The sequence below is a fragment of the Panicum hallii genome, chromosome 5 (genome assembly GCF_002211085.1).
Source record: "Panicum hallii strain FIL2 chromosome 5, PHallii_v3.1, whole genome shotgun sequence".
NCBI lineage: Eukaryota > Viridiplantae > Streptophyta > Magnoliopsida > Poales > Poaceae > Panicum > Panicum hallii.
This window is the reverse complement of record NC_038046.1, coordinates 58,031,978-58,059,117: the sequence shown is the minus strand read 5'-3', so window position 1 is coordinate 58,059,117 and position 27,140 is coordinate 58,031,978. Positions and strand designations below refer to the sequence as shown.

The following is a 27,140-nucleotide window of genomic DNA, read 5'->3' as shown; positions in this document are numbered from 1 at the left end:
ACGTTCTGTTTTACTGATAATCATGACATTCTTTTTGGGAAAAAATAAAACAACATAATTTTTATCTCATCTATGTTTTGAGGTTCTCTACCCGGGATTCAGATTTCAGAATGCATAAACCATACTACGTACGTGCTGCAAAGATTAACAAAGAAACTGTCATTTTCAAACCATGCAACGTTTTCCCGTTCTCACCAGCAAGTCACCACAACCATCCATCATCCCCTTACGATATTATTCCGTCATCAATTCCCTATCCATACACACACCGGCATCGATCCCTGCAGGTCACTCCTCCACATTCAGACATACACACACCGCGCGCTGCCGGCCTGCCTCTCTCAGTGCAGGATGCCGGGGCTGCAGTAGGTCCCGTTGAGCCACCCGCCGGCGACGGCGCGGTAGGCGGCGTCGGTGAGGTGGATGCCGTCCCATACCAGGTGCTTCTCCGGGTCGCCGCACGCGGTCGCCCCGGCCATGCCGCAGCGCGCCCTGTTGTTGTAGTTGTAGCTGCCCTGGCCGCCGGCGCCGCAGCACACTCGCAGGCCGTATTTCAGCCCTGCGTGCACACATGAATTCATTGGACGATCAGGTTCTCATCAGGTCTCACCACGCACCAGCGAGCGAACAAGAACGACACGTCGTCAGAGACTCAGAGCTGCCGCGCCGCTTGGCCCTTGCCGGCCGGATGGAGGCTAGGCTACTTTAATTTGCTGAGCTCAGGGCGGCACTGCATGCAGGCCTCTGACCTACATGAGCGCGATGACGTGTGCATCCTTGGCTCGTTCCATCGATGGACTCGAGGAACCCGGCCGGCTGCGATGTGTGCTGTACATGTGTGGAAAGAAGCGATGGGGTGACGACGACGGCGCACGTACGTACCGAAGTTCTCCGGTGACCGGACCATGTCGGCGACCTGGGCGTAGAAGTCGGCGTAAATGAGCCTGACACCGGCGTGTTTGCTCTGGAGGCCGGAGACCGCCTGCTTCAGCAGGTCGTTGTGGTAGCCGGACAGGTTGTTGAAGCTCTTGAGGCAGCCGATCTCGTCGTAGTCGTCCTTGTTCCAGCTCGGGTACAGCGTCAGGTACAGCGGGAAGCAGCCGATCGGCAGCACGCCCGGCACCACGAGCTCCACCGCGCCAAGCTCGATCAGCGTCTGCAGGGGAAATAATTTAACCGTCACGAGACCAGTTTGGACTTCCTGACGAGGGGGGACGTACCTTCTGGAGCGGTACCTCTAGGCTGCTTGTGATCTTGTCGATGATCTGGGGCACGTAGGTTCTGACCTCGGCCATGCCCTTGTCGCCGAAGAGCGGCGCGTTGTAGTCGTTGCCGCCGAACTCGCCGACGACGAACAGGGAGTTGTTCATGTAGCTCTTGCAATCTACACAGCACACAATTCATTTTACATTCAGCTGGAGCCTGCTACGCGAGCTTAGCGTGATGAAATATAAAAAAGAGTGAAGCGGTCACCGCTGCCGCAGATGGAGGGCATAAGCTGCTGGAACCACTGGATCTGGGTGCCCAGGGGGCCGTTGTTCCAGATGCTGTTGCCCAGGCCGTGCGACTTGAAGAACTCGAAGTCCATGGCGGTGGCGCCGATGATGGCCATGTTCGCGCCCTTCTTGAGGTCACCGCCTCTCGCCTTGGACGGCGGAAGCAGCGGCAAGCCGAAGTGCTCAGCTGCATGCGCCGCGCACGGGCGGAACATGCAAGGTCACCACGCCAAGTGTGAAGTGTTCTCATGTCAGTACCAAGGTAGTCTGTACATACATAAAGATAGATCAGGGCACGCACCTAGGAAGTCGACGACGACGCGGCCGTCGGTGCACCTGCCGGTGGGGCGCCCGAAGTGGGTGTTCCCGTACGGCGGCTGCCCGGTGGTGAGCCAGGACGGGCAGCCGCCGGAGCCCGTGCAGAGGTTGCCGGTGTCGGAGATGGAGTCCCCGAAGCTGTATATCGCGTTGTAGCTCTGCGGGCACCCGTGTCTGGCGACTGAGAGGAGGAAGAGAATGAGCACCGCCGTCCGCAGCATTGCTGATATCAGATGGAATGACTGTAGCTATGTGCTTGGTTGCAAGGCACAACGAGCAAGCACGAGCCATTTATAAGCACGAGGCTGCGAGCACGTCATGTTGCGGCCACCGGTTGAGGTGTCGTCTTCGGAGGGCTGCTCATGTCGAGCCATCATCATGCCTTCGTACGTATACAGTAAGACTCGTCCTTTCTCAACAGCTAGCGGTTATCATTTCGGTCAAGTCTTCATCTTCGTTCTTTTTTATCTCTTCTCTTATTATCAAGCAGCACAGCTGCTGAAATAGTTACAAGGGTCACGGCTACTCGGCACCTAGTTTTTATATTGAATTTTACCAGGTTCCACCTTATTTGGTTACCTGCTGTTACAGTGCATGATTCCAGCAACGGTATCGTATCGAAACCCACATATACTAGCAAGTGTCATGCTCACTTCAGACATATTGGTAATTTGGTACACAGAGAGTGCGAGTTCAGTTCACATCAACTCTCACCTCCCAGGATTCTGGATTCATCAGAATGAGTGTGGTCTTTTTTGCGCACGCAGGCATGTGCCCACCCACACTGTTGATTCATCAGAATTAACAAACATATTCTTCTTGCACCCAGTAGTTCTTTAATCTGTTGATGGGAAATCTGTGTAAAAATTACAGTGAGCGAGATAATCAGTAAATTAAACTAGTATTTGCCATTCCAGTTTTTCTCAAAAGAAAAGCCAAAAGTTTTTCTGTTGTGCACAAATTAACCAGCCTTCTGAAGACAACATTGCCAAAAGCTGTCCAATTAGAGTTACACTTACACATCTAGTTACAATTCTGAAGTGGAACTGGAAGACCCATACACGAAGTAAAATCCAAACTCGTGTGAGTATAACGATCCAAAAAGCTTTCGTTTCATGCATGTTTGGTCATACAGTACCAATCATTAATCATAGACAATGCACAAATATGTGGGTTTGTTTTTTTATGTTAGTGCATACACGGCACAAACTGAAAATTTTGAGGCAAGCTGATTGGAAACCAGGTGGCACAACAACCCAGGTTGGATACAGAACATAAGTTATTAAATGTGTTGACCGTATGGCCTGCCCTCCTTAGAGATAAAGCAGTGAAAATATATAGTAGAGTACCAGGAAAGATAAAAAGACAGCCATTATCACTCAAGCTGGCAAATAGATTCATTGTTAGCATAGTAAACGTATATCATTTCACATAGTGACCATGTTCTTTTTTCGTTCTTGGATACCCACAGCATGGTAAAGGCATAGGACTTCTAGAAAAGGTTGCAGCTGCAGTTGATCGAGCCTATAATATAATGTCCTGGTTACTTGCACGGTACATTATCTACTAGTGCACCAGAGATATGATGTTTGCAGATTGTGCAAGAGTAAACATAGGCATATGAGGATATACTTGAAGTTAGTGTTTCCAGCATTAAGAACCCAACAAGAATTGATAAAGCATTAGTGACAAGAGCTGAAGAGCACATAGCAATGGGAGTGACACGCACAGCACCATAAGTGATCACTGATTAACAGCACAAGGCTGGGAGAAGGACCAGTGCTTTGACGACGGTGGTGGTGCTTCTAGACTTGATAATGGAGAGATAAAAGGCAACTGCGCAATGCATACAAACTGGTGGTACTAAACTACAAGAGAGAGCTCCAGTGTCCAAATTCTTGAGGGTTCTGGCTAAAACTGGCCAAATCAATTGAATTACTGCATTGCAGCAGAGAAGTAGTGAGCGAAACGGCAAAACCTCTGCTCGAGTCATCTTACCATCCTCGCGTCAAACAAGGAAGGCAGCAGATCTCAGCCGCGGGAGTTATTTTCCTCCATCTTGTGGCTAGCCGAGGGTTTCGTTGTCGGCATCAACGTTGCTTGCTCCCGCACACGGATCGCCACCAGTCCACCCCTGCTTCGACCTTCGGGCCATATGGCAGCGCACGGAGCGCAAGTGCGCAAACTGCGGTGGAGAGAGTCAGTCGGATAGAACGGGCCAGCATGCACAGAAGTTGGGCCTATTGGTCCCTGTGCTGAGCCTCAGGCCCACTCAGCGGAATCTTGGCCCCAAGAAGCGTCCCGACGACGGACCCCGCCCATCATAGTAGGACCACAAGGCCTCAGGCCCACCCAGCTAATCTCGTACGTGTAAATCGGCACCCAACGAAGGGAACATGGCGTAGTTGCTGTGTGCGTTTTGTAATGTCGAAGGCGTAGCGCTGTGAGGATCAAGAGTTGGCGTGGGGCCCGCAGGGCAGAGTGTGGCTTAACCAGCATGTATCCTGTTACATTGAACTCAGACTATGACGATCCGTGCCGATCGACCACTGATCCCCATGTTCAGTCATACACCCCTCTGACTGCATCTCAATGCAGGATGCCAGGGCTGCAGTAGGTCCCGCGGAGCCACCCGCCGGCGACGGCGCGGTAGGCGGCGTCGGTCAGGTGGACGCCGTCCCAGACCAGGTACTTCTCCGGGTCGCCGCAGGCGCTCGCCCCGGCCGTGCCGCACCTCGCGCCGTTGTTGTAGTTGTAGCTGCCCTGCCCGCCGGCGCCGCAGCACACTCTCAGCCCGTACTCCAGCCCTGCGCACGATGCAAAAGACACAACAGGGTCGGAACAGGAACGGCACGTCAGAGCTGCCGGAAAGAAACGAGACGGAGCAACGACGGCGGCGCGCGTACCGAAGGTCTCCGGCGAGCGGACCATGTCGGCGACCTGGGCGTAGAAGTCGGCGTACATGATCCTGGCGCCGGCGTGCCTGCTCCGGAGGCCAGACACCGCCCGCTTCAGCAGCTCGTTGTGGTAGCTGGACAGGCTGTTGAAGCTCCTGAGGCAGCCGGTCTCGTCGTAGTCGTCCTTGTTGGAGCTCGGGTGCAGCGTCAGGTACACCGGGAAGCACCCGATCGGCAGCACGCCCGGCACCACCAGCTCCGCCGCGCCCAGCCCGATCAGCGCCTGCGCGTACGTGCTCATCCGTCGCAAATATCACGTCAGGTTTTGCGTTCTTCCTAACAATCTGGAGTTCTGGACACGAGTGTGTCGTGCGTCGTGGAGTGGGTGCCGCACTACTCGTACCTCCACACCGCTTGCGATCCTGTCGACGACCTGGGGCACGTAGCTTCTGGCCTCGGCCATGCCCTTGCCGGGGTTGAAGAGGGCCGCGTTGTAGTCGTTGCCCCCGAACTCGCCGACGACGAACAGGGACTTGCTGAAGTAGCTCTTGCAGTCTGCATCTAATTTGCACGATACATTTAGGACGCATTATTCACAAAAACAAAGATAGCTTGGAGGATGCTCTGCGAGCGTAGTGAGACGGTCACCGCTGCCGCAGATGGAGGGCATGAGCTGCTGGAACCACTGGATCTGGGTGCCCAGGGAGCCGTCGTTCCAGACGCTGCCACCCAACCCGCGCGACCTGAAGAACTCGAAGTCCATGGTGGTGGCGCCGATGATGGCCATGTTCGCGCCCTTCTTGAAGTTGCTGCCGCTGGCCTTGGACGGCGGGAGCAGCGGCAAGCCGAAGCGCTCGGCTGCGTGTCCATGAGCGGACATGCAAGCAACATCACCCAAATGTTTCTCATGCAGCAGAGGACACGAACGAAATCGGTAACTCACCTAGGAAGTCGACGATGACGCGGCCGTCGGTGCACCGGCCGGTGGGGTGCCCGAAGTGGGTTCTCCCGTATGGCAGCATCCCGGTGCTGTCCCAGGATGGGCAGCCGCCGGAGCCCGCGCAGAGGTTGCCGGTGTCGGAGATGGAGTCCCCGAAGCTGTAGATCGCGTTGTAGCTCTGCGAACGCCCGATGCGGGCGACGGAGAGGAGGAAGACGATGAGCACCGCCGCCCTCAGCATCGCCGATCAGATACGTGACACCCGGAAGGGACTGCGAGTCTGCAACTTTGTGCTTGGTTGCAACGCACGACTAACAAACGCGACCGTTTATAAGCATGAGGCTGCGAGCACTGTCCGCTTTGGCCATTGGTTGGGATGTCGTTTTTAGTTTGGAGGGTTGCTCATGTCGTCATGTCTAGCCGAACTTCAGATTCCAAGGCTCGTCGTACTAAGATAGTAAGAGTACTCATCTTTTCAAAACAGTGGAGAACCTTTTGAATCTTTGTCTGCTCCTTTTTCCTTGTTGATTACAAACATGAGAACCTGCTGGAAATGGATAAGGGGTTACACTTTTGTCTCTGTGGTCAAATGTGCATTGATTTTGTGAGAATACATCCTTGAGCTACTACCTCTATCGTCTCTACTATTCTTTACAAAACTCTGGAATTAGTGGTGATGTTGTGCCTAATTTCAATACGACTCTTCCCTAAACTCATCTTAATTATCTCATTTGCCCACTGTAACTACTACCTTCGTTCTTAAATATATGGCGCCGTTGATTTTTTCTCTCGTTCCTTTGTGGTATATTTGTGCAATGCAAAGAGTCTATTAGTTGCTTATTTTACTTTACTTAACTAATCGAGTAAGTATGTATTTAAGAACCGGGGAGTACGTATATATCTGAATGCTTTCATCATTTGTATTCCCTATTTCACATGGACTATATATGCATATATTGTAATTCTTTTGATTTTTAGACGGGCAATTTGGCTAATTTTGTTTAATTGATAATTCGTTTCATCAGAATGGGGCCATGGCTTACCAATACTAGTACTAGCAGGAAAAAGGTAGAGCGCCTTTTAATGGATAGTTACCCTTACCAACGTAGCAAACACAGTTACCTATCTAGCAAGATCGCACCGATCGAAGGCTGCGTGCTGCTAATTGCTATCCTTTGGGACGGACCGTGCAGGCCTGCCTGACCGGAGGGAGCTTTAAGAAGAATAAGAAACAAAAGCCCACAGCACGCTGGTAACTGGGCCTTTTGGGTCCAGCACGGAGGAATTGCTTAAGCCCAACCTCTGCTTGAGGCCCACATGGCTACACCGCCGCCGGCGCCGCCTCCTACGACGAATCACTCGGCGGAACCTTTTGGGCCCCTGCAACCCGCCGCCGCCGCGGCGGAAGGTTCCCAGTATGCTCCGCCGTGGCTGGCTGACCTCCTCGAACACAGGCAAGGCAGCCGTGGTCAAGTCAGTGTGGCGATCACCGTCAACGTAGCAGTCGTTGGTCATCGTCATCCCCACAGCTGCTAGTCAGTAATAATCAGACGCAAGACCAGGCGGTGCCGAAATCGACAGGCACAGAATCCCGGAGCACTCAAGAACAGCGGTATAGTACTCGTCACAAAGTCACAGTCGCAGGCAACAAATCTCTGACAACCAATCGCAGAATCCACCGAAGTATCAAGACGAATCAAATCAACCGATGATGACGATGACACGAGTATACAGCGAGAAATCTGTGGACGCACACGAGTGGCGAACCGGAGAGGCTGGCTAAGCAGGATGATCGATCTGGTGATGACTACTGCTGCCTGTACTACGAAGGCCAGCACGAGCGAGGCTGGCAGCTGTGGTGGAGGAATGGAACGGACGGGATCATCAGCAGGGTATCTTGGAGGTGAACCAGGTCATGACATGGAGCGGCGCCTTGACGAGCTCCACTGCCACCTCCAGCAGCAGCGTCACGCACAGGCAGCACGGGCAGATGCACGAGATGGGCAGCCTGCAGCGTAGTACGCACACAGCATCAGCAACCAAACTTGATTTGATTAATCTCGGCGCATCACGAGACAGGGCTCTGATCCAGAGGAGGAGAAGAAAAGGAAAGGAAAGGAAAGGGGGGAATTCCGGGAGCAGGAAGAAGACGCAACGCACCCGATGATCCAGATGATGGCGCCGACGAAGGAGACGATGACGGCGAGGAGCGCGAAGGGCAGGCCCAGCAGCCACCCCAGGGGCCGGCACTCGCCGTCGCCGCAGCACATCCTCGACCCCCTCCTCCGGCTCCGGCGCGGAGATCGGTCGCAGCCAATGCCGCCGGCCGCCGCGTCGCGTTGCTTGCTGCGCTGGAGGCCTGGAGCCTGTCGTGCTTAGCTAGCTAGGCGTGGAAAAACAAGAAGGCGCAAGACTACAAGAGGGAGTGTGTATATATCATATGGAGGCGTGTGCGGCCTCGCGCGGTCGCTTTCCGGGTGCTGAGAGAGAAGCCGAACACGCTTTCTCGTCTGACCTATCCATCCAGCCAGAGCTAGGTGGGGTACGCTTTCCATGGCGGCCGGACGGCGGCGACGACCGAACCGGGCGGGGGAGGGGGAGGTTGCCTTGGACGGCCGCGATGGCGAGCCGTTCGGGCGCCACCCTCGCTTGGAGTATTTGGACGGGACGTGCCAGGTTCCAGGCGACACCCTGCCTGACGCCGCCCATGCCACTGCCATGTGGTGTGGAGTTGGTTGGGCTTGGAAGGCGAGGCCAAGGTCCGGCCGCTTGGCTGTCGCCAGCGGCTGGCGCCCACGTATCCGTTGAATTCCACGCCCCGGTGCAAGCTAGCCACCAGATCGTCCAAAGTATGTTTGAACTCCAAACCCAACGATTTCATCATTTCAGCATCAAACATGCTGGATGATACGGAATCTCAGCTATCTGTAGCCTGTAGGTAAACATCAGCATCAGGGGGCCAGCGCAGCGTAGTGCTCATTCAGCAGGAACCGTACTGCAGAGTGTCGAGACATTTTGCTAGCTCACTGAGCTGGCAGAGTGTTGAGACAATTTTAGACGTTTCCGATCCTCCGACCTGAATGATGGTCTTCCAACCAATCCACCACTCTTTCTTTCAAAGCCTGGTTCCTACCTGACAGCAGAGGTTCCGGTTCCTCCTCCATCTGCTCTTGCTCATGGAATCACGGGGAAGCATCCTGGCAGCAAGCGACAGAAACCGCAAAAAGACACCCGATGTGCGTCTTGTGCCCCAATGTGCTGCTATTTCAGTTTTCGACCTACAAACTGGTCTTACGCCAGCTACACAAAACTGCAAATGGTCAGGTCCTGACTCTCAAGACTTTATGCAGCGTTCTTTCTGAAAACAAAAGCAATACTAATTAAGAGAAGGGAGAGCCCTTTTTATCATCCTTCTCATCATACCAGAAATGACACAAACGCTATTCTCTCTAGCTGCCAAATGCTTTGCAGGCGTACAGAGGCACAGATAATTTGGAGACAAGCTAACCTTTCAAGGCATCACAAGGTACACAACCTATCATTTGTCATACTTTCATGAACCAATATGAAACTAAAGAGACATGCACAGAATCTTCTTGTGCTCTTTTGCCACAATGTCTACATCTCTGCAGAACGATGATGCCCCAAACCAAATAATTTTTGGACTGACCTTAGTCAGTCCATCATCAAGGCCACTAGCCTCCTTTCAGTGTTTAATAATCAATATAGTATTAGTTAACTGTCACAAGGTAAAGTTCTTCAGCAAGTATCATCATCAGAGGCATGGAACATATTAGGTTAAGATAATCAACTACAAAAATAAAGTGTGTATTAGTACAAGCATCACACGGAAGGAAGCTGTAATGATAAGGCACAAAACCAAAGAAATTGCACACTCCATCCACAAAAGATTGTGAACTGGCATATCACCCCAACTGTCCATCCACAGAAATACTCTTGACAAGTACCACTAATATAACAGCTCATCCTTCATACAAAATTAATAAGTATCACCATTTATGTATAACTAAGACAAATACCATCAGTTGTGGTGATTACATTCCCTGACCAGTTAGCACAGGTGAATCGAATTATCTAACATATCCTGCACCCTTAGCAGCAACTTAAAAGAAGCTTCCAGCAGCACAGCTTAGTACGCATATGCTGCAGAAGCACAGCTTATAGTAGTGAATACACATAAGCATAACACCAATCACCATCAATGCAACATTGATCAGTCATCCGCATTCCACCAACACTAATCAGTACTCGGATTAAAGGCCAGGCGCCGAACTGAAAAGTACAGAGTACAGAATTCCAAGAAGTCACCAACAAATCACTTCTGCTACTTCTCACAAAGTCACAAGCATCAAATGTCTGGAATGAACCGCAGATATGAAAACACACCAATGTGTGGAGACAGAAATTTAACTACATACTCGTTGTATTCAATCCTGTCCTCCAGATCATCCCAATGCAATAATTGCTCAATCGAGAAAAAGATAATAAACTAATCTTCCTTGACACATCCTTCTTGGACTGACTATACTAATCATGAATTCATGATGATAAAGCTTTGCTGTGATGATATGGAATCAACCATACACATTAACCAGTACAGCCATTAGGATGATAAATTACAGGGCTGGAGACAACATATGGTATCTCACTAAGCTGGCAGCAGAATGAAGAATTGGGATTGTCTGTCTTCTACCAATCCAAATCCACCATGAATGCTCTTTTAAATAATCCAGCAACCTCCAGCTTTCGGTTCCAGACTTCCAGTTTCCAGCCTACAAGATCTGGTGTCCCACTTGACACCAGGTATCTTTGCAAACATACACAGATGAGTTGTATAACATGCATTGATGATTTACTTTTTTCCCCTCCAGCCAGAAAAAAACCTAAAATGTTCAAGATTAAATACTTTATTCAATGTTATTCAAATAGAAATGTGATACTAAGGTTATGGCGAAATCCTGCTTGTTCTTCGCGCATTCAAGAGATAATTTCAACGGGAGACCATTTACAGGTTATGGATCATTAGCAAGGTTAGAGCATAGTTGTCAGAATATATGATTTTGTCCTACAATCTGAAGAATTTATGATCTGATTGATGGTGGATTGATAGTCAAGTTTATCTATCTCAAACTGAAAAGAAAAATATGGTTGTCAACAATTTATATGAAATATAAATAAAATAGCTTTTCAGAGTTCAAGAAGAGTAAGTTTACACACTGTAAAAAATTAGTCGAGTGCCTACCCAGTCTCTCATGTACATCAAGTGCCACTTAGCCATTCAAACTTGCATTCTCTTTCTCCATCTCAACAATACAAGCTAGTCTATCATGCACCTGTCAAGGGCATGTTATTAGTTTAAGTTCATCGCAAAACATCAGCATAAAAAAAACTAATCAGTCTCTCACCTCTGCAAGTTTTTTTGCAGATTCCTGTTTAAACTTCTCGTCATACCTGAAAAAATGTCAATGTTAACCCTCTTATAGCTGTCAAATGCTTGTAGATATACACTGCTAGGTCAGGACCTACCATTCTCGAGGTATACCAGCTTCATCACGAGCCGGATAATTAAATGGACCCTTCAATACAACACCATACTCCTTTATTAAGTCTGTAATTTTAATGTCAATATTGCATTAGACAACATAATTTTGTATATGCATATATAATACTCTAGACGATTAGGCGAGGCAAACCTTTAAAAGTATCACCAGGTTCACGACCCATCATTTGGCATACTTTCAGAAACCAATACAAACCTACAGAAACATGTGCAAGCTCTTCCTCTGCTACTCTTGCCACAATGTCTGCTGATCGATGATCCCCAAAACCAAACAACCTTTGGACTAATCTTGGTCCAGCATCAAGGCCTCTAGCTTCCTATCAAGGTTCTAATAATCAACATATTGGTCAATTGTAACAAGATAAAGTTTTTGAGCAAGCTTTATCACCAAAAGCATGGAACCTAGCAGTACCAGCTGAAGACTGGCAAGTTAAATAATCAACAAAAATTACCAGCTGAAGACTGGCAAGTTAAATAATCAACAAAAATTAAACAAGTATTTATTAGGACAAGCATCATACAGAAGGAAGCAATATTGATGTGGCACCTGAACCAAAGGAATCACTGCCAATCGTGCAGAAACATCGCTTGACGACTTTGCACACTCCCTCCAAAGAAGATTGTGAACCGGCATATCACCATAACTGTCCACAGATGTACTATGACATGTTAGAGCAATGTGGCATCGCTCATCGTTCATTAAAAAAGTCACCGTCCATGTATAACTAAGGCAATATTATAGGTGGACATGTGATTTTCTCCTCTGACGGTCTGACCAGTGACACATGAACCCAAGATGCAGACGCTTACAAATTATACAATGGAATCGGAGAAGTAGGTAGCTAGTCCTGCATTTTTTGCGCCACTAACCTGAACCCAAGCTCAGCTAGCCGCTGCGAGTACCACCGAAAGTGGCGGCTCTCGTCGTCGGCCACACGAGCGAAATCCGCGAGGAAGCCATCTCCCAGCGTGTCTCTGAGCGGCGCGAACCGCACGACGGTGTCCCAGGCGAGGTCGATGGCGTTGAGCTCGACGTGCGCCAGGTTGTGCAGCATGTACGCGTTGAGCGGCACCCCCATCTTCTTGTGGGTGATGATCTCCTTCTGCGTCACCTGCACACGGGGGCAAGAGTAGAGCAGCACCACACGGTCACCCACCTCCTGCTCGACGAAATGCCAAAACCAGGGGGGAGCAGAGAACTCACTTACCACGAGGGGCTTGTCGGGCCTGGCGGGGTGGTCGGGGGCCGCGGCCTGGCCGACGGGGAGCCCCGCGGCCCACCGGGAGAAGGCGGCGTGCGTGAGCCGCGCCTTGGCGAGGGGGTCGGCGGTGGACAGCACCAGGGCCCCCATCTCCGCGAGCGACGAACCGCCGGCGTCAGCTTCGGACGGGCCCCCGGCCGCCTCGTCGGCGTCGGAGGCGCAGGGGCCGTTGGGACCCCACGCGCGGAGGTCGCTGGGCGGCGCCCTGCGCCAGGCGTGCAGGCCCGGCCATGGGAGCGGCGAGGCGGCGGCCGCGGATGCCGCGGCTGACAGGAGACGGCGGGGTGCGGGGCCGCGTGGCAGTGGGAGCGGCGGTAGGCGGCGGAGCGGGAGCATTTGGTGGCTGGTGGATAACGCGATTCGTTCGCCGAACAGGGAGCCCACGCCGATCTTCTGTTCTGAGATAAACGATGGTGCTCTGCTCGAGGAAATTTCACAAGCACAGTCCAATCCCGGCTAATTTTCGTGGGAAATACACATACATATAGCACTCCTACCTGCTCTGAAAGTGTGAATAGCAAGTGAAATCATCCAGCTGACCAGTTCATACTGGAACTCTCTCCTAGCAAGACAAGATTTATCATCATTCCAAACAACAGATGCTCACATTCTCCATCAAACGACACCGTCCGTACCACAGGTTCTGCTTCACCCTTGAAAGATGGCCGGCAATGCGGCAGAGCAGGGAAATCCAACAAGAACAGGCAGCGAGCGCAGAAGCATTTGCATTCGGGAGGGCGTCTCATCGACGAAGCTCGGGGTTCTGGTCTGCTGGACTTGTTTCCTTACCAGTCACAATGGAGCTTTTCTCCATTACTGAGAGATGGGTCCAGTTCAAACACACGTGCGCTTGAAGAGGGTGAGAGAGGGAGAAAAGAAATGATCAATGCTAATGCAAAACACCAACAGAAATTACACAACTATAACAATTGTACAATCTTACAACAGGGCGAGGCCTCCAGGTTCCTGGTCTTCACCTCACCGCTTGTTTTACTTGCCCCAGTTTGCAGGTTTCTTCCTATCCAATGTGAGGTAGCTTCCAGCTCGACGACTAGGTAAATGCAGCACTCTACAATAAGTACATGACTGCAAATAGTGGTACAGATGAATCGGGCATGAGCCATTCCAGGCATCCACTTTGAGACCAAAACAACAACAGCATGGCAGATGGCATTGGTTAGGGTTCCTAAATAAGCAAAATTTACAACAATCTCGATGACAATTTCACGCTAGAATCTTTGGTGAACTAAGGAGTTATGGCCTTTCCAATCTCACATTAACATCTGCATAGAAGGAAATCAGACATGTCAGATTCACAATTGTGTGATCATGAAATAGTTATTAATTAGCCAATTTATTATTTCCCATAGTTGGTGGTTTGAATCAAAAGTTGAATGCATTATTCAAAAGCAGGTAGACTGGAAGCATCTGCATTTCCCTACCATGATTTGATTTGCTTAAAAGCTTAACTAACTCTTGCTTTATGAGCAATGAACTCTTATGTAAAATGAGTAGTGAAATAGCTTTACTGGACAAGAAAAACTACCTGAAATGATCACTACAAATGACAAAAAAAAAGAGCAAGCAAGGCATAAGCTTAAGCGTTGCCACAGTACTAGTAAATAGAAACAAAAACATATTTCAGTACTTAAACTTAGTCCAACCTGTAATGTATCAAATCAAGCAATCTACGGTACATTTGGTTTCAGATCTGTATCCCATTGTGCATAACAAACTCGTCAGCAACAAAAAATTGCTATATTGTTCTAATCCACCAAGGCTATGGAGGGCGGATCTAAGCCCCTAAGGTTGAGAAAAGGACAGAATAAGACAATCAAGTACCTCTACAAGCTCAAGTAAAGTATAGTACGAAAACAAAGAGGGGCAAATAAGGTCTAATACAACATTTACAACTTGGCCTTTATGATAGAAAAAAATTTATCAGGACTGCAAAACTTTTTGGCAATTGAAAAAAAATATTAGAAAATAGTCTCGATGGGCTCAGGACAGTACTGGCCACAGTAGGCCATGCCCCCCCCCCCCCCAAAAAAAAAAAACGAGGTCTAGAAAATGGATGGGCTAGACCAGCATGGCTACATATAGACAGATGATGAAAATGGAAAAGGATATTGACAAGCCTATTACTTGGAATCCACAACTGCGATATGAATACCTTCCTGTCAGTTTTCCAAATATAGTTAGAATGGGACTAACAAACAACCAGACCAGAGTGCTCCAAAAATCAGAAGCTATACAATTGATCGCTCTGTTGCTAACATTCTGAGGGACACTAGTCAATTCCATGATATATTAATTCCTAAAAAGGATCTTTTATACTAGTTTGCTGTACAAATCCACGATACATTAATTCCTAACAAGGATCTTTTATAAGTTTGGTGCTATAGGGAAAACTAAAGTCACATGTAGGCAGAGAGACATGAAACAACGAAACAGGCTATAACAAGAAAAGGTAAAGAGATCAAATTAGTTGGGATTGTAAATCTGGTAACTGTCAGCTTAAGACGAAGTGAAGGGCTAGAGCCTAGAGTACTCCGTGCTCATGACGAAATAAAGAAAAAATTGTACCAAGAAAAACAAATCATACACAAGGTGCTAATGTAGTTTTGAAGAACAGTTGTATCTAGGTGTACCTAAATAAATGAAGTATGAATTCTAAAATATTAGCAGTACCAGAAACAAGTACTTCGTTCATCGTTTACATTTTGAGTTGCCACAGAAAAGTTAGGTTCAGAACAGTAGGCTAAGCAAATATATTATGAATTAACAGTATAACAATAAATTCGCATGTATGCTGCAATGTGCCAATTCACGTATGAGTATGTGACATTAAATATGCAAGAAGATAAGCAGTTGACACAAAATATCCACTGTTTCGGACTATGCAGGAAAAAAATAACTGTGCTATAACATTGATGTGAACACTTTGTCAACCATTTACAATTTATCTGGGAACATCTCTAATGCTTACCTAAAAAAATGTCTGTAACCAACATGTATACTTTCTTCTAAGCTGGAAAAATTACTACTATGTGTTGTTTTAATATCACAATAATAAATGCCTTCTCCGACTTAAATCATGTGAATGACTCGCCAAAACTAAAAATCAGTAGATCAACATCGCAGATTATCAGCAATTAAATGCTAATTGATTATACTTACAAGCCAATAAAGAAAGCTACTTATTCTGGTGTTCCTAGTACAACAACCAAGAAGGTCACCACAAAGCTTACACATTTATACCATGTTCTGTGCAACTATATGACAAAGCCAATAGTTTGCATGTCGCCAACAGAACATTCAACTATACAGAGGCATAAGATATCACACTGGTCTTCGGAATTCCATTTTCTAAAGCTTGTGCAGATTAAAAAAAAGATAAAATATTTAAGGTTGATGGCTGAGCAAAGTACAATACATGACCCAGATAGATGAATTCTGGCTTGCTCATGTGAGCTTATCAATCAGCAAAATTAGCATCCTCTGTGAGTTAGATGAGAAATATCCATCCAGAAGCTTTCTAGCAAAAGCAATAGTAATTAACTAGTTCACAGAGAACATGAACTTTCTCTACACACTTGGTAGTTCTAGTGATTTGCAGCTCCCAAAAAGTTTGTTGAATTTCAAGGATTTATCAAAGTTATTGGACATTAAATGCAAATGATTGCTGCATTAATGTAGAATATACCTGGCCTATAGATGCTACGTTCTAGGTGACTGCGCAGCATCAGAGCCATCTGCTGATGAGCTATCTGTGTCCGTATCTGCACATGATTGTCAAGTTAAATTCATGTATAAATACTTCCAAACCTAACCTTTATAAAGAAGATTTTCTTGTTATATCTGCAAAATAAGGGAACCATTTACCACTAGAGGATGAGCCAGAGTCACTGCTAGAGCTTCCAGAACTACTTGTTCTACCAGCAGTCTCTCCCTTCGGATCTTCCAAATGACCCGGTGATGATTCACCCACATATCTCTCATTGTCATCTGTAGTTGAGTAAACTTAGTTGGTTCTTTTGCATTAGAAGCATAATTATAGTGATAAACTTGTTCTTTTCTAAAACAGAAAAGGACGGATATAGCAATTACAAGAGTACTCTAAAGACAGATCCCACATACCTGCTGCATTTTCCTTAGGTGGTTCAACATCACCTGCTTCTGGTTCTGGAATCTGTAACAGCATGACAACAATAAGAACTATTTGGAAAACATTACCTAAATTTAGTGAAGGCACCAATACTGCCAACCAAATCATACCGGTTCTTGTACTGCAGGAATCTGATCCTGATCTGCCTCATCCTGCCTCACGTGCTCTATCTTCTCCAGCTCCTGATCAGGATCAGCCTCAGCCTCAGCCTCAGCCTCATCTGGCCTTACTGCGGAAAGCTCAGCCTTCCGCTTATTCTTAGTTATACTCTTCTTATAGTTTGTCACAAATCTATCAAGCTCCCATAATGTCTCAACATCAAAGCTATCAATATCAACCTCAATCTCATCATCATGCTGGCTGAGTGACAGGTTCCTCTTCTTTATGATCTGAACAACATTGTCTAGCTTCTCCGGTGGCAAATCCTGGAGGTTATTGCTAAGCCGCTGCTTCTCCCAGAAGGTCATATCCCTCTTATTTGGCTCCCTTGCCTTGGGCTTCTTTAAAACCGGGGGTCTGCCAGTGTGCGGCTTCGGTGTAGCCTCCACCCCAGCAGCATGGACGGTCGAATCCGACCTCTCTAACACCCTAGAATTGTCTATCTCCTTTGGCTTCCTGGGTGCAGCCGACGACGGTGTAGGAGGCTGTGGTGATAGCTGTGCAACCTCAGCTTCAATCTCCGTCCACTTCTCCTCAAACATGTTCAGCAGCTGCTCGGCCATGAAGTGCACGTCCTGCCCCTTGGGGTTGTACGTCATGGCGTTCTGGAACGTCAGACGCACATCCCCGGCGAATTCCCGTGGTGACTTGTAGTGTCCGCCCGCTAGCTTTGATTTGACTGTGCCGAGGTCCATGGGCTTGGTGATGATGGTATGGTAGTCGTGCAGGCCAAGCGCGCTCGCATCTACCGGCTTGTTGAACACCCAGCTGTGCTTGTGCTTCATCAGCCTGGAGAGCAGCGCGGCGCAGCTCTTGAACACGGGCGCGTAGAGCTTGCGCCGCGCCTCCGCCGAGAGGTGTGGCTGCGGCTGCGGGGCTCCCCCGCCCTTCTTGGATTTGTGCTTGGACGCCGGCGGCTGCGGGGGGAGCGGCGTGGAGGGGTCGGTGGCGGAGAGAGCGGAGGAGGGGGCCGGAGCCGGGAGCGAGTTGAGTCGCTTGGAGGCGGCGCGCACCTGAGCGAGCTCGGCGGAGAGGCGGCGGCGGAGCTCCCGGCGGGAGGCGGGAGTGGAGGGCAGCGAGAAGGTGACGCTGGGGAGGAGCGGGCCGTTGCTGTGGGCGTCGAAGGAGGGGATGCTGGGTGCCTTGGAGCTGGCGTGGGATTTGCGGGAGTAGGGCTTGCCGGACGGCGAGGGCGGCCCGGAGGCCATTCTGGGCGGGTCAACGGCTCCGGCGGATCGAGGACGGCGGCGGATCGAGGACGGCGATTTGGGGATTTGGGCGGAGGAGGCGAAACGGGGAGGGGTTCGGTGAGGGCTTGGTGGTGGGGGGGGGCAGGGCTGGCAGCTGCTACTGTGCAAGAGAGAGGGATCCAGGTTTTTTTTTCCTCCTTTGCTCTGTTTTGGCCCCACTCTTTTGTTTGTCTCCTTTCCATTCCCGGTAAAATTCAGTTGATCATGGGCCATTTATTTGAATTCGGTACGATCCAAAATACACTTAGGCCTGTTCGTTTCCTACCATCTAAACTTTAGACCCGTCACATCAAAAACAATCTTGCTATTTAGAAGTATTAAATAAAATCTGTTTATAAAACTTTTTGCACAGCTGGGTGCTAATTCGCGAGACAAATTTAATGAGCCTAATTAATTCATAATTTGCCACAGTGATGCTACAGTAATCATCCGCTACTCATGGACTAATATACCTCATTAGATTCGTCTCGCGAATTAGCACTGGGGTTCTACAATTAGTTTTGTAATTAGACTTTATTTAATACTTCTAAATGATAAGATTCTCTTTGATGTGACCCCTCTAAACTTTAAACCCCAGGAAACGAATACACCCTTACCTTACGACATCAGCACGGTCTATAGGATTAAAATCTGACTAGTATTTTCGACAGAAGTATGAATTTCTAAAAAGGTAATTTACTACTTAAAACTATTTTTCATGTTGAATCTATATTTTCGATATAGCCAGACTCAAATCGGACAGGATGAGATAAATCTGGTGAAAGTAAAGGTAGAATAGTCAATTTTGGTGTCTTTCTACTAAAATCAAATATAATAATGGTTGCAATGTTCTACGGCTAATTACCACCACAGTTTTGTAATATCTTTTGGTAAAGACAATCTTTTTTAATGATTTGTAGTAAAAGCCACCATTGAAGAGTGTTCCCCAACAAATTTTACCTTCTTTTCATGAATCTGACAAAATTTAGGATTTGGATTACTGACCCAATACCGCGCGTGCTTCAGGTCGGCTCAGCCACCGCATCTCCACCGCCGCTGAATCGGGAGGAGATCTCTCGCGGACGGCGGACGGCGGACAGCCGGAATATGCTCGTCGGTGCGAACGATTCGCGTGCTGGACGCCAGTCAAATTAAAATTCGTCATGACGGCCTCACGAGCTCACCCAAGATTCCGTCTCATCCAGATCACACGCCCACCTAACCCGCGGCCCCAGATGACACGGTAGCGGCCAATGCCACTGCCAGTCCGCGCTCGTGCTCTCGGATCTCGAACGGAAGCCGTCGCACCAGTACTCCAGCGAGTGAGCCCGCGCGGCGGATTCCCCGACCCGAGCGATCCACCATGCGGCCGCGGCTGGTGCTTTTCGGCGACTCCATCACCGAGCAGTCCTTCGAGTCCGGCGGATGGGGGGCCGCGCTCACCGACCGCTTCGCCCGCCAGGTACGCGCGCGTTCCTCGCTGGCGGCGCCGGCGCCGGTGGCCCGCCGTGAACTGACCGCGTGTCTGGGGCCCCGCCCCGCCCTTTGGTCCAGGCGGACGTGGTGCTGCGCGGGCTCAGCGGGTACAACACGCGGTGGGCGCTCAAGGTGCTGCCGCGGGCCATGGAGGGCGCGGCGGACCCGGCGGCCGTCACCGTCTTCTTCGGCGCCAACGACGCCTCGCTGCCCGACCAGGTGCAGGCGCATCAGAACGTCCCGCTCGACGAGTACCAGAGCAACCTCCGCGCCATCTGCGGCTACTTCAAGGTTATAATCAGTAGCTGTCTGGGCTTTGTTGCCATGTTGCGTCATGTGACTCTCGGATTCGGATATGTTGGATTCTTCGCTCACCTGTCCGTTGCTTGGTTCTTCGATCGCAGGAGCGATGGCCCTCCACTGCTATCATACTCATCACCCCGCCACCGATTTATGAGCCAGCGAGAATCCGGTAAATATATAAATCCACTTTTGAAGATACTACAAATGGAATAAATCCACTGGTCTATCACTCGTCACTCTACTGATCTTTAGCCCTCAGAAGGGAATCTAGTGGTCAACCATTGAGAAATCAAATCATTGGGTGCCTTTCGTATACTGATGATCCCCATTGCTTTCCTTCTGCTCTGATGCATATATGCTATTCCTGCAAGCAGTCATGGCGTGCAAGTAGTATGATACTGCATTCCACTATCTGCTGTTTTTGAGTTAAAAGGTGAACCATATCTTTCCAGGCTGCTACTTACAGTAAGTCGAAAACGTGCTCAGCATTTAGAACCATATTGATACGGCTACTCATCACACTGACACCGATCGACTAACCTGCAAGAATCGGTAAAGAACCATTTTGTTGATCTGTATTCTCTAGTTAGTCCGCCTGGCTTTGCCAGGAGTATCAGGCAACCATAGATAACTCATCACACCGATGATGTCTTCTCTACACTATATTTCACAGCCCTCTGTTTGTACATGCTAATTTTGATGAGTGACTTGAGGGGAGAAAAAACGAGAACTGCTGAGTTACATCAGACCACCAGACTACCAGCTTTACTCACTGAAGTAATAAAAAGGTCGCCAAAGTTCATGTACTTATTGAGGACAGGGCATGCTTATTTTGGACCTACATACATTTGTCCAAGAGTCCATGAGATAGGATTCAGTGAATGTTGCCCATATATTCCATTTAAAGCATGTGCATCCTAGAGTGTTGGATTGTGTCTCTTGTCTTTCTAGGCATGTCCAGCTCTCTGATTATGTGGCCTGATCTAATGAGTTCTTCAAGCATTCAATGCAAAATGCAGCGTTTACTAAAGTAGATTTCAACCCAGCCGCATTGATATTTCCTTTCCCCTTATGCAGAGACATTTATGGAGTTGATGATCCTTCACGACAAGCTGAAAGAACCAACGAGGCTGCTGGCTCTTATGCACAGGCATGCATGGCTGTTGCCAAAGAATTGGGTCATCCAGTTATAGACATCTGGACAAAGATGCAGGAATTTCCAGATTGGCAAACATCTGCATTAAGGTAAAGCATCTATTTCAATTACACCTGTGAGCAATGCAGGGACCAGATAGGCTAAATAAACAGTAGTTACTCAGTATTTTCTCCCCTTCTGTGTTTTCAGCTTCCTGCTTTACATGTTCTGGAATAGCAAACCAGATAAGGTTTAGTTGAATGTAAAAGCTTTCCAGCATGTTTTATTTCAACAGTAGCTTGTTAATCAGCAAAATCTGAAGTTAAATGAGGATATCGTATTTTGGTTGTGTACATCCAAGACACTAAAAAAATTATGGATAGGAGATTTTTCAGACAGACAGAATATACTTTTTTTAGGGTGTCTAGTTTGAACAGTCTTACATTTTTTTCACCATCATTAACAATGTTCAGTGTTCTGTAATGAGTGCTGGATTTTTTTTTTAAAAAAGAAAGCTTTGATTCTAAATTTGTAATGAATTTCTTGTCTAATAACTATCGCAATCTTTATATCTTTTCCATGTGCAAGCATGGGGTAATATTTCTACACCACAATGCAGTGATGGGCTTCACTTCACCCCAACTGGAAACAAGATCCTGTTCGACGAGGTTGTGAAGATGCTGGCAAGTATCGGTTTCAGCAAGGAGAGCCTCCCATCTGACCTCCCCCTCTACCATGACATTGACCCCAAAGACCCCATGCAAGCTTTCGGAGCATGAAGAAGACACCTTATTGCATGATTGGATTACTGATGCCTGCTGGTTTCAAATGATGTCCCCGAAGTCAGGCTCTATTCTGTATGGCAGTGCGTGTGCGACTTCTCCTTCTGGAGATGGTTTTTGTGCTTGTACAATAATAATATGCATATGGACTAACGATGCCACCACACAAACTGTTTGTGCGAAATTTAATAAATGACTTTTTGTCGCTATTTTTCAAGTACCACATTTCTGAAGGCACGGGGAAAAAGGAGAAATTGTTAGTTTGGTACCCTGGTGAAGTTTTGGCTTGGTACGATCCGTTAAATACCGGGTAGTTCAAATCTCCTTGATTGTACAAACATGAAAAAAAACAGTAGCTTGAGTTACAGGAAATGTGGCAAGGAGAACACTTGGGGTTCCAAACATTACCGAACAGTGTATTGGCAGTATGGACCATGCACATTCCAATATAACTGCAAGAGTACAGCTTCATCCATCATCATAGGATGGACCACGGCGGCCTGGTGTGAACCAGCTCCTCTATCCTTTTCTCAATCTGTGGTAGCAGACTAGGTTAGCAGCCTGCTACGGCCAGCACTGGTGAAGGTAGCTGGACTGATTCATGGTGTCCTGCATGACTGCAATTGCAGTTGCAACACCGAGAAACGGCCAATCTCTGATCCTGAGCAATGGTGCGCCACTCAGAGTTGACATGGCCAAGGTTGATTGTGTTTGTGTTCCTTGATGGAGTCCCACTATTCAGTGTTCCTCACGAGTCAGCACTCACTAGTCACCACCCACTGCCGTGCACAAACCGTATTGAAAAGATCACAAAGCCCGGAGAAATCATGCATGCATTACATGGCATGATTTTCACTTTTTTTTTCATTTTGGATATAGAGGTGACACAACATGACATTGACCAACCAACCAACAATTTTGGGTGAGATTTTTTTACTACACAAAAGCTGATATGTACATTAACTTACATGGCGATCCATGTAAATATGGCCACCGACTTTGGTGACCAGACAACAGGATATACCTACAAATCACAGACCCTAAGAGGTCTCTCTGCTTCATCCAGCAAAATCTTTGGGCTTTCGGACCCTTTGGCTCCTCCGGCTATTAACAGCCACCAGCACAGCCTTCTCAATCTTCAGATTCAAGGGGGCGCTTTCAGTCTCCTTTGTTGTGAAGGGCGAGTTTTCAGTCTCCTTCATTGTAGCTGAGGAAGGGTTTTCGGTTTTCCGCTTATTTGCTGCTGAGGGTGGGTTTTCAGTTTTCTGCTTCTTTGCTGCTGTGGATGGCTTCTCAGCTTCCTGCTTCTTCGATGATGCAGATTTGCTCCCAGATTCACACTTCTTCATGTCTGCAGGTTCAGTTCCAGTTTTGCGCTTCTTACCAGCTGAGCGAGCGGTCATGGTTCCCCACCCAGTTACACCAGAGGGCGTGCTCTCAGTTTTCTCCACTGCCGCAGCAGATGGCGTGCCCCCAGCTTTCTCCTTTGCTGCAGGTGTTTTGGAGGCCTCTTTCCTCTGCTTCTTGGTGAAAACAGAGCATTTCTTCCTCTTCTTCTTAGGTTTCAGCTCCTTCTTGCTCTGATGGGAGATAGGCTCCACCACTGGAGCTGCAGGAGCACAAATGTTCTTAATTTCTGCTCGACCAGAAATGTTCTGGCCTTTGAACAAAGTTCCAGAAGGCAGATGGTTGGCCTTATCAAACTGCTGAAACGCTTCATTGGCTGCTTGATTGTCTATGAGGATATCATCAATGTTCTGTGAAAAAGAAACAGTAATACAATAAACTAAATGCCAGTGAAAATATATTGCCCAAGAAGCAAACACCATTTTTTTTTCTGGAAATGGTTCAAAATCAGTAAAACAGTTTAGATAATAAAACACTCAATGTGGCAAATAAAGTTGAATGGGAACTTTATACACCCCAAATCTACTATGTGCATATAAGATGATTTAAATTCCAATTTGTAAGCAGTAACTCTAAGAGGATCAACCCAAATCCAAACAAGCACTAAAGAATTAAAAGAGGAATAAGAATAAGCAAAGGACCAAAGACCTACTTCTTTGCATAAATCCCCAATATGACCATTTGGTATGTAATTGTCAGTACCCAAGAGCAGGTCCACTGTGACTGCTTTCTCCCTCTAGTGATTGCACTCTCCACTTATTTCATCAGTATTCCTATTTGCACCTTTTATATGAGCGTCAATTTCCCTGTCAGGCAAAGCAGATCTGCCTGCAAGAGCTGGTCCATCATCATCCTTCAGCAAAATGTTTAGATTCTTCCTTTTCTGTGGTTTAGTATATCGACACTTGGTAAAGGAGAATGAGCGTTTTTGAGTAGCACCCTGACATGAGAATGGTCCTCAGAAAGTGCCGAACTTTCTCCTCCAGAATGAGCCTTGCTGAGAAGATCTTGCAGCAGATTAACTCTAGACTGGACCCCATCAATTGTCATGAGAGTATCCTTTAAAGTGAGTTGCTCAAAAATCAAATCATAATTCTCAGAATTGAGCAATGTAACAGTGTCAAGTCCTCCTCTGATACTGCCATCAACTGCATTCATAATGAAACAAATACAATACATAGTTACCACTTGCATGAACATTACTAAGGCAGAGAATATAGATGAATTGCATTTTCTACATGGCCAATCTAACTAAACTCCATGTGGCATAATCATTTACCATCGATTAAAACACAAACATACGCCTTTACTAAAACACAAACATATTCCTTCTTTGAGCTGAAATCATTGTAAGAATTTGGCTTTGTGCGGTCGCAGAGGCCGGATATTTTTTTTCATTTTCTAAAAAGGAACATATTCCTAACAGAAGCAAACTTTTTTCTCACAACCAGGTCTAGAGCTAACTTGGTCTAATGTAACTTTGCATAATACCATGCTTTCCATTTTAACTTCACTGAAAAGTTTGACCAGACAGGCACATTCATACGGTCATACCTGTACCGCCACAATCGTCATCAATTAAGAGACCACCAGTTTCAGCTCCCTTATTTTTTTTATCTGTGAAATATTGAAAGATTCTTACCATTAACAACTAAATCAGGTGCAAAATCAACATGGTCATGAATAAATTGATGTCCTGTTCCTACAAAACGGTAGGCATAATTGGATGTTGGACCATGGTAGTATGACAATATCTTGTGCTTGCTGATGTACAAGGACGCATCCACATTTTGTTCATGTCTCTTCCTCTTTCTCCTCTTCATTATACTGTTCCCATGGCCTATGTAAATCTGCACCGGTTCTGACATAGAACCATTTGCTTTGCTTACTGCTTGTTGTAGTTCCTTTTCTTTCTTGATTAGAGCAAGCTCCCTGTCATACTTTGATACTTGAGATGACAGCTCCTTCATACGCAACTCTAACCACCGGCATCTCCACAGAATTGGGCGAACAGAATTCCTCCACTCAGATGTCACCTTTTTCCTTCTGAAGGGCAATCCCTCATCAGAAAATTTGCCCCCAAAAAAGAGGCGTATCAGAATAACAAAAAATTTACATTATAATGAAATATTGTAAGAATATAACAAGTAGCTGCTTGCTCCAATTATATTCTAAAATGACAGGTAAGCTAACACCTTGAAGCACTCATAAGAGTAGCTCAAGTATCGGTTTCCTTGTTCATGACAACACAAAGTTTTAAAGCATGATTATCAGAAATAAGCATGCACCAAACACAAGCATACTCTCAAAGAAAAGCAATAAGCATGAAACACGACGTACGGTATTTCCTGACATGCACAAAAAGGAATCTATAATAATGGTCTACAGCATTAAAGATAAACATCATCAATGATGTCTATTCATGGGTTTGAATCCCAGTCTAGAACTTCCTATGTATTCAGACTGTCATGCTTAGCGTATTTATTTAGTAAATTATCTAGGTGAACTTTTCCCAAAAAGAAGAACGAAAAATGAAAAAAAAATGGTGACACTAACCGAAGGATTTTCTCTCTAAACAGAAGGATAATAGGATATTGGTGCCTTATGTGTCAATCTTTCCAATGAACCTGTCCTGATTATCATGGAATTAATCGATCTGGTTGTTGAAATCGAAGTCCTGGACCTCCTGGTGGAATAAAGAAGCTATTTCATCGAATATTTTTAAACTAATTTCAGAGAAGCTGAAACTGTACCAAACGATTTGAGAGAAGCTGTTTTCTTTGACGATTCAAAACGTTCTCTCACTTCTCTGTTCTGTACACGTATTTGCAACCGAGAGTGGAATCTAACAAGAAGATATTTTCATTGAGGTAAATTCTAGTATTCCATTAATAAATGTATACTCGCAGATTCATCGGCCTCACACTGCAGTAAAGAACTCATATCCGTCACGAGTAGTTTTGAAGAAGGGAAGAGAAATTATGCCAAAGTCTTCCTTTGTTTGGGCCGCTGAGCGGGGGCCCATGAGAGCAGAAACAACTTTCTAGGCCCCCGCGTTGTGTCATTGTTTGGGCCTGGCTTCACCTCGGGAGGAGGGAGGGGATGGGAGTCGAGGACGACATCCTCCACGTCTCTGCCTCAAGATGCAAAGGATGTACTCCTTACTCGTAGCAGCAGTGATGACACATGTCGTGACCAGAAAAGAGAAACGGGGTGGGTCACGCACGCTTTCCAAACCAGAAAATGGCCGTTTTCCTCTCGCTGCAGGAACTCATGCGCGGTGCACCGCTCGCTGCCCGGCGGCACAGCGCAAACAACAAGAGCCAAGGACAGACGACGAGATCACGAAGAGCTTGAGGGCGGCCGCGGGGCCCACCCTCCGCATGGGTTACTGATCCCTAGCTAGCTACCTATACTCTACTCTAGTCTCTAGGCCGGTTAATCAAGCGCACGTAGGGGTACTAAACCAAAATCCACGCGTAAACAAGGCGGGCCTACGCGTACGGCAGAGATTAGGCGGGGCCCTAGGCGAGAATTCGGTTGGGCCTTTGGGGCTTTGTTAAATCCCATCATCCTATTCCTAATCCTTGATCTGCAAGCGGCATGCGTGCTTGCTTCTTTCTTCTTCTTCTTCTCCCTCTTCTTCTCCTCTCTCTGTGTGTGTGTGTGTGTGTTGACGCACGCCAGGTAGTAGCCAGCCTCATCACCTCCATGGCTTCAGTGAGATGGACCAAAAATGTATCGTAGAGGCGCTTGCCACGATACCGATTCAAAAACAGTGTTTTACTGCATTGGGTTGGTGCCTGCAGATCAGCAGCAGGACGAGCTGGGCACGGACCCTGGCTGGCTGGGTAGCAGCGGTAGCCCGAACTAGCTAGGCCTGCCTAGCCGGCAGGTAGCACGCAGTTTGTTGTTTCATCGTTGGGAACGCGTCCCGTCGAGCAGCCGTACCATGCGGTGAATACACGCGGTAATTTTCTCCCTCCG

General features: G+C 47.5%; 6 protein-coding genes and 1 pseudogene across 12 annotated transcripts; 1 reads left to right on the top strand and 6 right to left on the bottom strand.

Annotated features, from left to right (window-relative positions):
• Positions 1-279: 279 nt before the first annotated feature.
• Positions 280-2,057, bottom strand: LOC112895211 (GDSL esterase/lipase At5g45910-like). The gene is made up of 5 exons (XM_025963141.1): positions 1,798-2,057; positions 1,474-1,683; positions 1,236-1,384; positions 883-1,156; positions 280-559 (listed from the first exon to the last, which is right to left on the bottom strand). Exons 1-5 carry the CDS (start codon positions 2,033-2,035, stop codon positions 342-344), a joined length of 1,089 nt encoding a protein of 362 aa, XP_025818926.1. The 5' UTR covers positions 2,036-2,057; the 3' UTR covers positions 280-341.
• A 1,784-nt stretch (positions 2,058-3,841) lies between these two features.
• Positions 3,842-7,141, bottom strand: LOC112891928 (GDSL esterase/lipase At1g31550-like). Of its 3 annotated transcripts, none has more exons than XM_025958936.1 (5): positions 5,655-7,141; positions 5,360-5,569; positions 5,115-5,272; positions 4,721-4,994; positions 3,842-4,621 (listed from the first exon to the last, which is right to left on the bottom strand). In XM_025958936.1, the coding sequence occupies exons 1-5, from the start codon at positions 5,890-5,892 to the stop codon at positions 4,404-4,406; spliced, it is 1,098 nt and encodes a 365-aa protein (XP_025814721.1). In that variant the 5' UTR covers positions 5,893-7,141; the 3' UTR covers positions 3,842-4,403. The 3 variants fall into 3 exon arrangements, with proteins under 3 accessions (XP_025814721.1, XP_025814722.1, XP_025814723.1); XM_025958937.1 differs by having other exon boundaries at positions 5,115-5,266; XM_025958938.1 differs by lacking the exon at positions 5,360-5,569 and having other exon boundaries at positions 5,115-5,266.
• Positions 7,142-7,335: 194 nt separating this feature from the next.
• On the bottom strand, positions 7,336-8,057 carry LOC112891929. The gene is made up of 2 exons (XM_025958939.1): positions 7,812-8,057; positions 7,336-7,659 (listed from the first exon to the last, which is right to left on the bottom strand). Exons 1-2 carry the CDS (start codon positions 7,919-7,921, stop codon positions 7,536-7,538), a joined length of 234 nt encoding a protein of 77 aa, XP_025814724.1. The 5' UTR covers positions 7,922-8,057; the 3' UTR covers positions 7,336-7,535.
• A 1,990-nt stretch (positions 8,058-10,047) lies between these two features.
• LOC112891927 (uncharacterized protein HI_0077) lies at positions 10,048-12,979 on the bottom strand. 4 transcript variants are annotated; one of them, XM_025958934.1, is made up of 8 exons: positions 12,441-12,979; positions 12,103-12,344; positions 11,780-11,876; positions 11,366-11,549; positions 11,199-11,280; positions 11,078-11,123; positions 10,915-11,005; positions 10,048-10,555 (listed from the first exon to the last, which is right to left on the bottom strand). In XM_025958934.1, the coding sequence occupies exons 1-7, from the start codon at positions 12,828-12,830 to the stop codon at positions 10,943-10,945; spliced, it is 1,104 nt and encodes a 367-aa protein (XP_025814719.1). In that variant the 5' UTR covers positions 12,831-12,979; the 3' UTR covers positions 10,048-10,555; positions 10,915-10,942. The 4 variants fall into 4 exon arrangements, with proteins under 4 accessions (XP_025814719.1, XP_025814718.1, XP_025814720.1 ...); XM_025958933.1 differs by having other exon boundaries at positions 10,048-10,479; XM_025958935.1 differs by having other exon boundaries at positions 10,048-10,453.
• A 13-nt stretch (positions 12,980-12,992) lies between these two features.
• On the bottom strand, positions 12,993-18,185 carry LOC112891926 (transcription factor GTE4-like). Of its 2 annotated transcripts, XR_003228621.1 has the most exons (6): positions 16,773-18,185; positions 16,635-16,686; positions 16,380-16,502; positions 16,201-16,276; positions 13,438-13,777; positions 12,993-13,343 (listed from the first exon to the last, which is right to left on the bottom strand). XR_003228621.1 is itself a non-coding variant. In XM_025958930.1 (5 exons), the coding sequence occupies exons 1-4, from the start codon at positions 18,027-18,029 to the stop codon at positions 16,215-16,217; spliced, it is 1,494 nt and encodes a 497-aa protein (XP_025814715.1). In that variant the 5' UTR covers positions 18,030-18,185; the 3' UTR covers positions 13,058-13,777; positions 16,201-16,214. The 2 variants fall into 2 exon arrangements, 1 of the variants encoding a protein (XP_025814715.1); XM_025958930.1 differs by having other exon boundaries at positions 13,058-13,777.
• Positions 18,186-19,164: 979 nt separating this feature from the next.
• LOC112891484 (GDSL esterase/lipase At5g45920-like) lies at positions 19,165-21,969 on the top strand. The gene is made up of 5 exons (XM_025958366.1): positions 19,165-19,512; positions 19,605-19,817; positions 19,931-19,998; positions 20,907-21,074; positions 21,584-21,969. Exons 1-5 carry the CDS (start codon positions 19,414-19,416, stop codon positions 21,741-21,743), a joined length of 708 nt encoding a protein of 235 aa, XP_025814151.1. The 5' UTR covers positions 19,165-19,413; the 3' UTR covers positions 21,744-21,969.
• A 681-nt stretch (positions 21,970-22,650) lies between these two features.
• Positions 22,651-25,261, bottom strand: LOC112892872 (annotated as a pseudogene).
• Between the last annotated feature and the right edge of the window lie 1,879 nt (positions 25,262-27,140).

Excerpts from the sequence above, each read along its gene's own strand:
- LOC112895211 (XM_025963141.1), bottom strand. The coding sequence starts at position 2,035 with ATGCTGCGGACGGCGGTGCTCATTCTCTTCCTCCTCTCAGTCGCCAGA. Across the intron at positions 1,385-1,473 it reads GCCCTCCATCTGCGGCAGCG|ATTGCAAGAGCTACATGAAC; the intron begins GTGACCGCTTCA and ends TGTGCTGTGTAG. Across the intron at positions 560-882 it reads CCGGTCACCGGAGAACTTCG|GGCTGAAATACGGCCTGCGA; the intron begins GTACGTACGTGC and ends GTGTGCACGCAG.
- LOC112891928 (XM_025958936.1), bottom strand. The coding sequence starts at position 5,892 with ATGCTGAGGGCGGCGGTGCTCATCGTCTTCCTCCTCTCCGTCGCCCGC. Across the intron at positions 5,570-5,654 it reads CGTCATCGTCGACTTCCTAG|CCGAGCGCTTCGGCTTGCCG; the intron begins GTGAGTTACCGA and ends ATGGACACGCAG. Across the intron at positions 4,995-5,114 it reads GGATCGCAAGCGGTGTGGAG|GCGCTGATCGGGCTGGGCGC; the intron begins GTACGAGTAGTG and ends ACGTACGCGCAG.
- LOC112891929 (XM_025958939.1), bottom strand. The coding sequence starts at position 7,921 with ATGTGCTGCGGCGACGGCGAGTGCCGGCCCCTGGGGTGGCTGCTGGGC. Across the intron at positions 7,660-7,811 it reads GCCATCATCTGGATCATCGG|GCTGCCCATCTCGTGCATCT; the intron begins GTGCGTTGCGTC and ends ACTACGCTGCAG.
- LOC112891927 (XM_025958934.1), bottom strand. The coding sequence starts at position 12,830 with ATGCTCCCGCTCCGCCGCCTACCGCCGCTCCCACTGCCACGCGGCCCC. Across the intron at positions 11,877-12,102 it reads CTAGCTGAGCTTGGGTTCAG|TTATGGTGATATGCCGGTTC; the intron begins GTTAGTGGCGCA and ends ATCTGTGGACAG. Across the intron at positions 11,281-11,365 it reads ACCTGGTGATACTTTTAAAG|ACTTAATAAAGGAGTATGGT; the intron begins GTTTGCCTCGCC and ends TTAAAATTACAG.
- LOC112891926 (XM_025958930.1), bottom strand. The coding sequence starts at position 18,029 with ATGGCCTCCGGGCCGCCCTCGCCGTCCGGCAAGCCCTACTCCCGCAAA. Across the intron at positions 16,687-16,772 it reads TTCCTGCAGTACAAGAACCG|ATTCCAGAACCAGAAGCAGG; the intron begins GTATGATTTGGT and ends ATGCTGTTACAG. Across the intron at positions 16,277-16,379 it reads CTCTGGCTCATCCTCTAGTG|ATACGGACACAGATAGCTCA; the intron begins GTAAATGGTTCC and ends AATCATGTGCAG.
- LOC112891484 (XM_025958366.1), top strand. The coding sequence starts at position 19,414 with ATGCGGCCGCGGCTGGTGCTTTTCGGCGACTCCATCACCGAGCAGTCC. Across the intron at positions 19,999-20,906 it reads TATGAGCCAGCGAGAATCCG|AGACATTTATGGAGTTGATG; the intron begins GTAAATATATAA and ends CCCCTTATGCAG. Across the intron at positions 21,075-21,583 it reads TGGCAAACATCTGCATTAAG|TGATGGGCTTCACTTCACCC; the intron begins GTAAAGCATCTA and ends ACCACAATGCAG.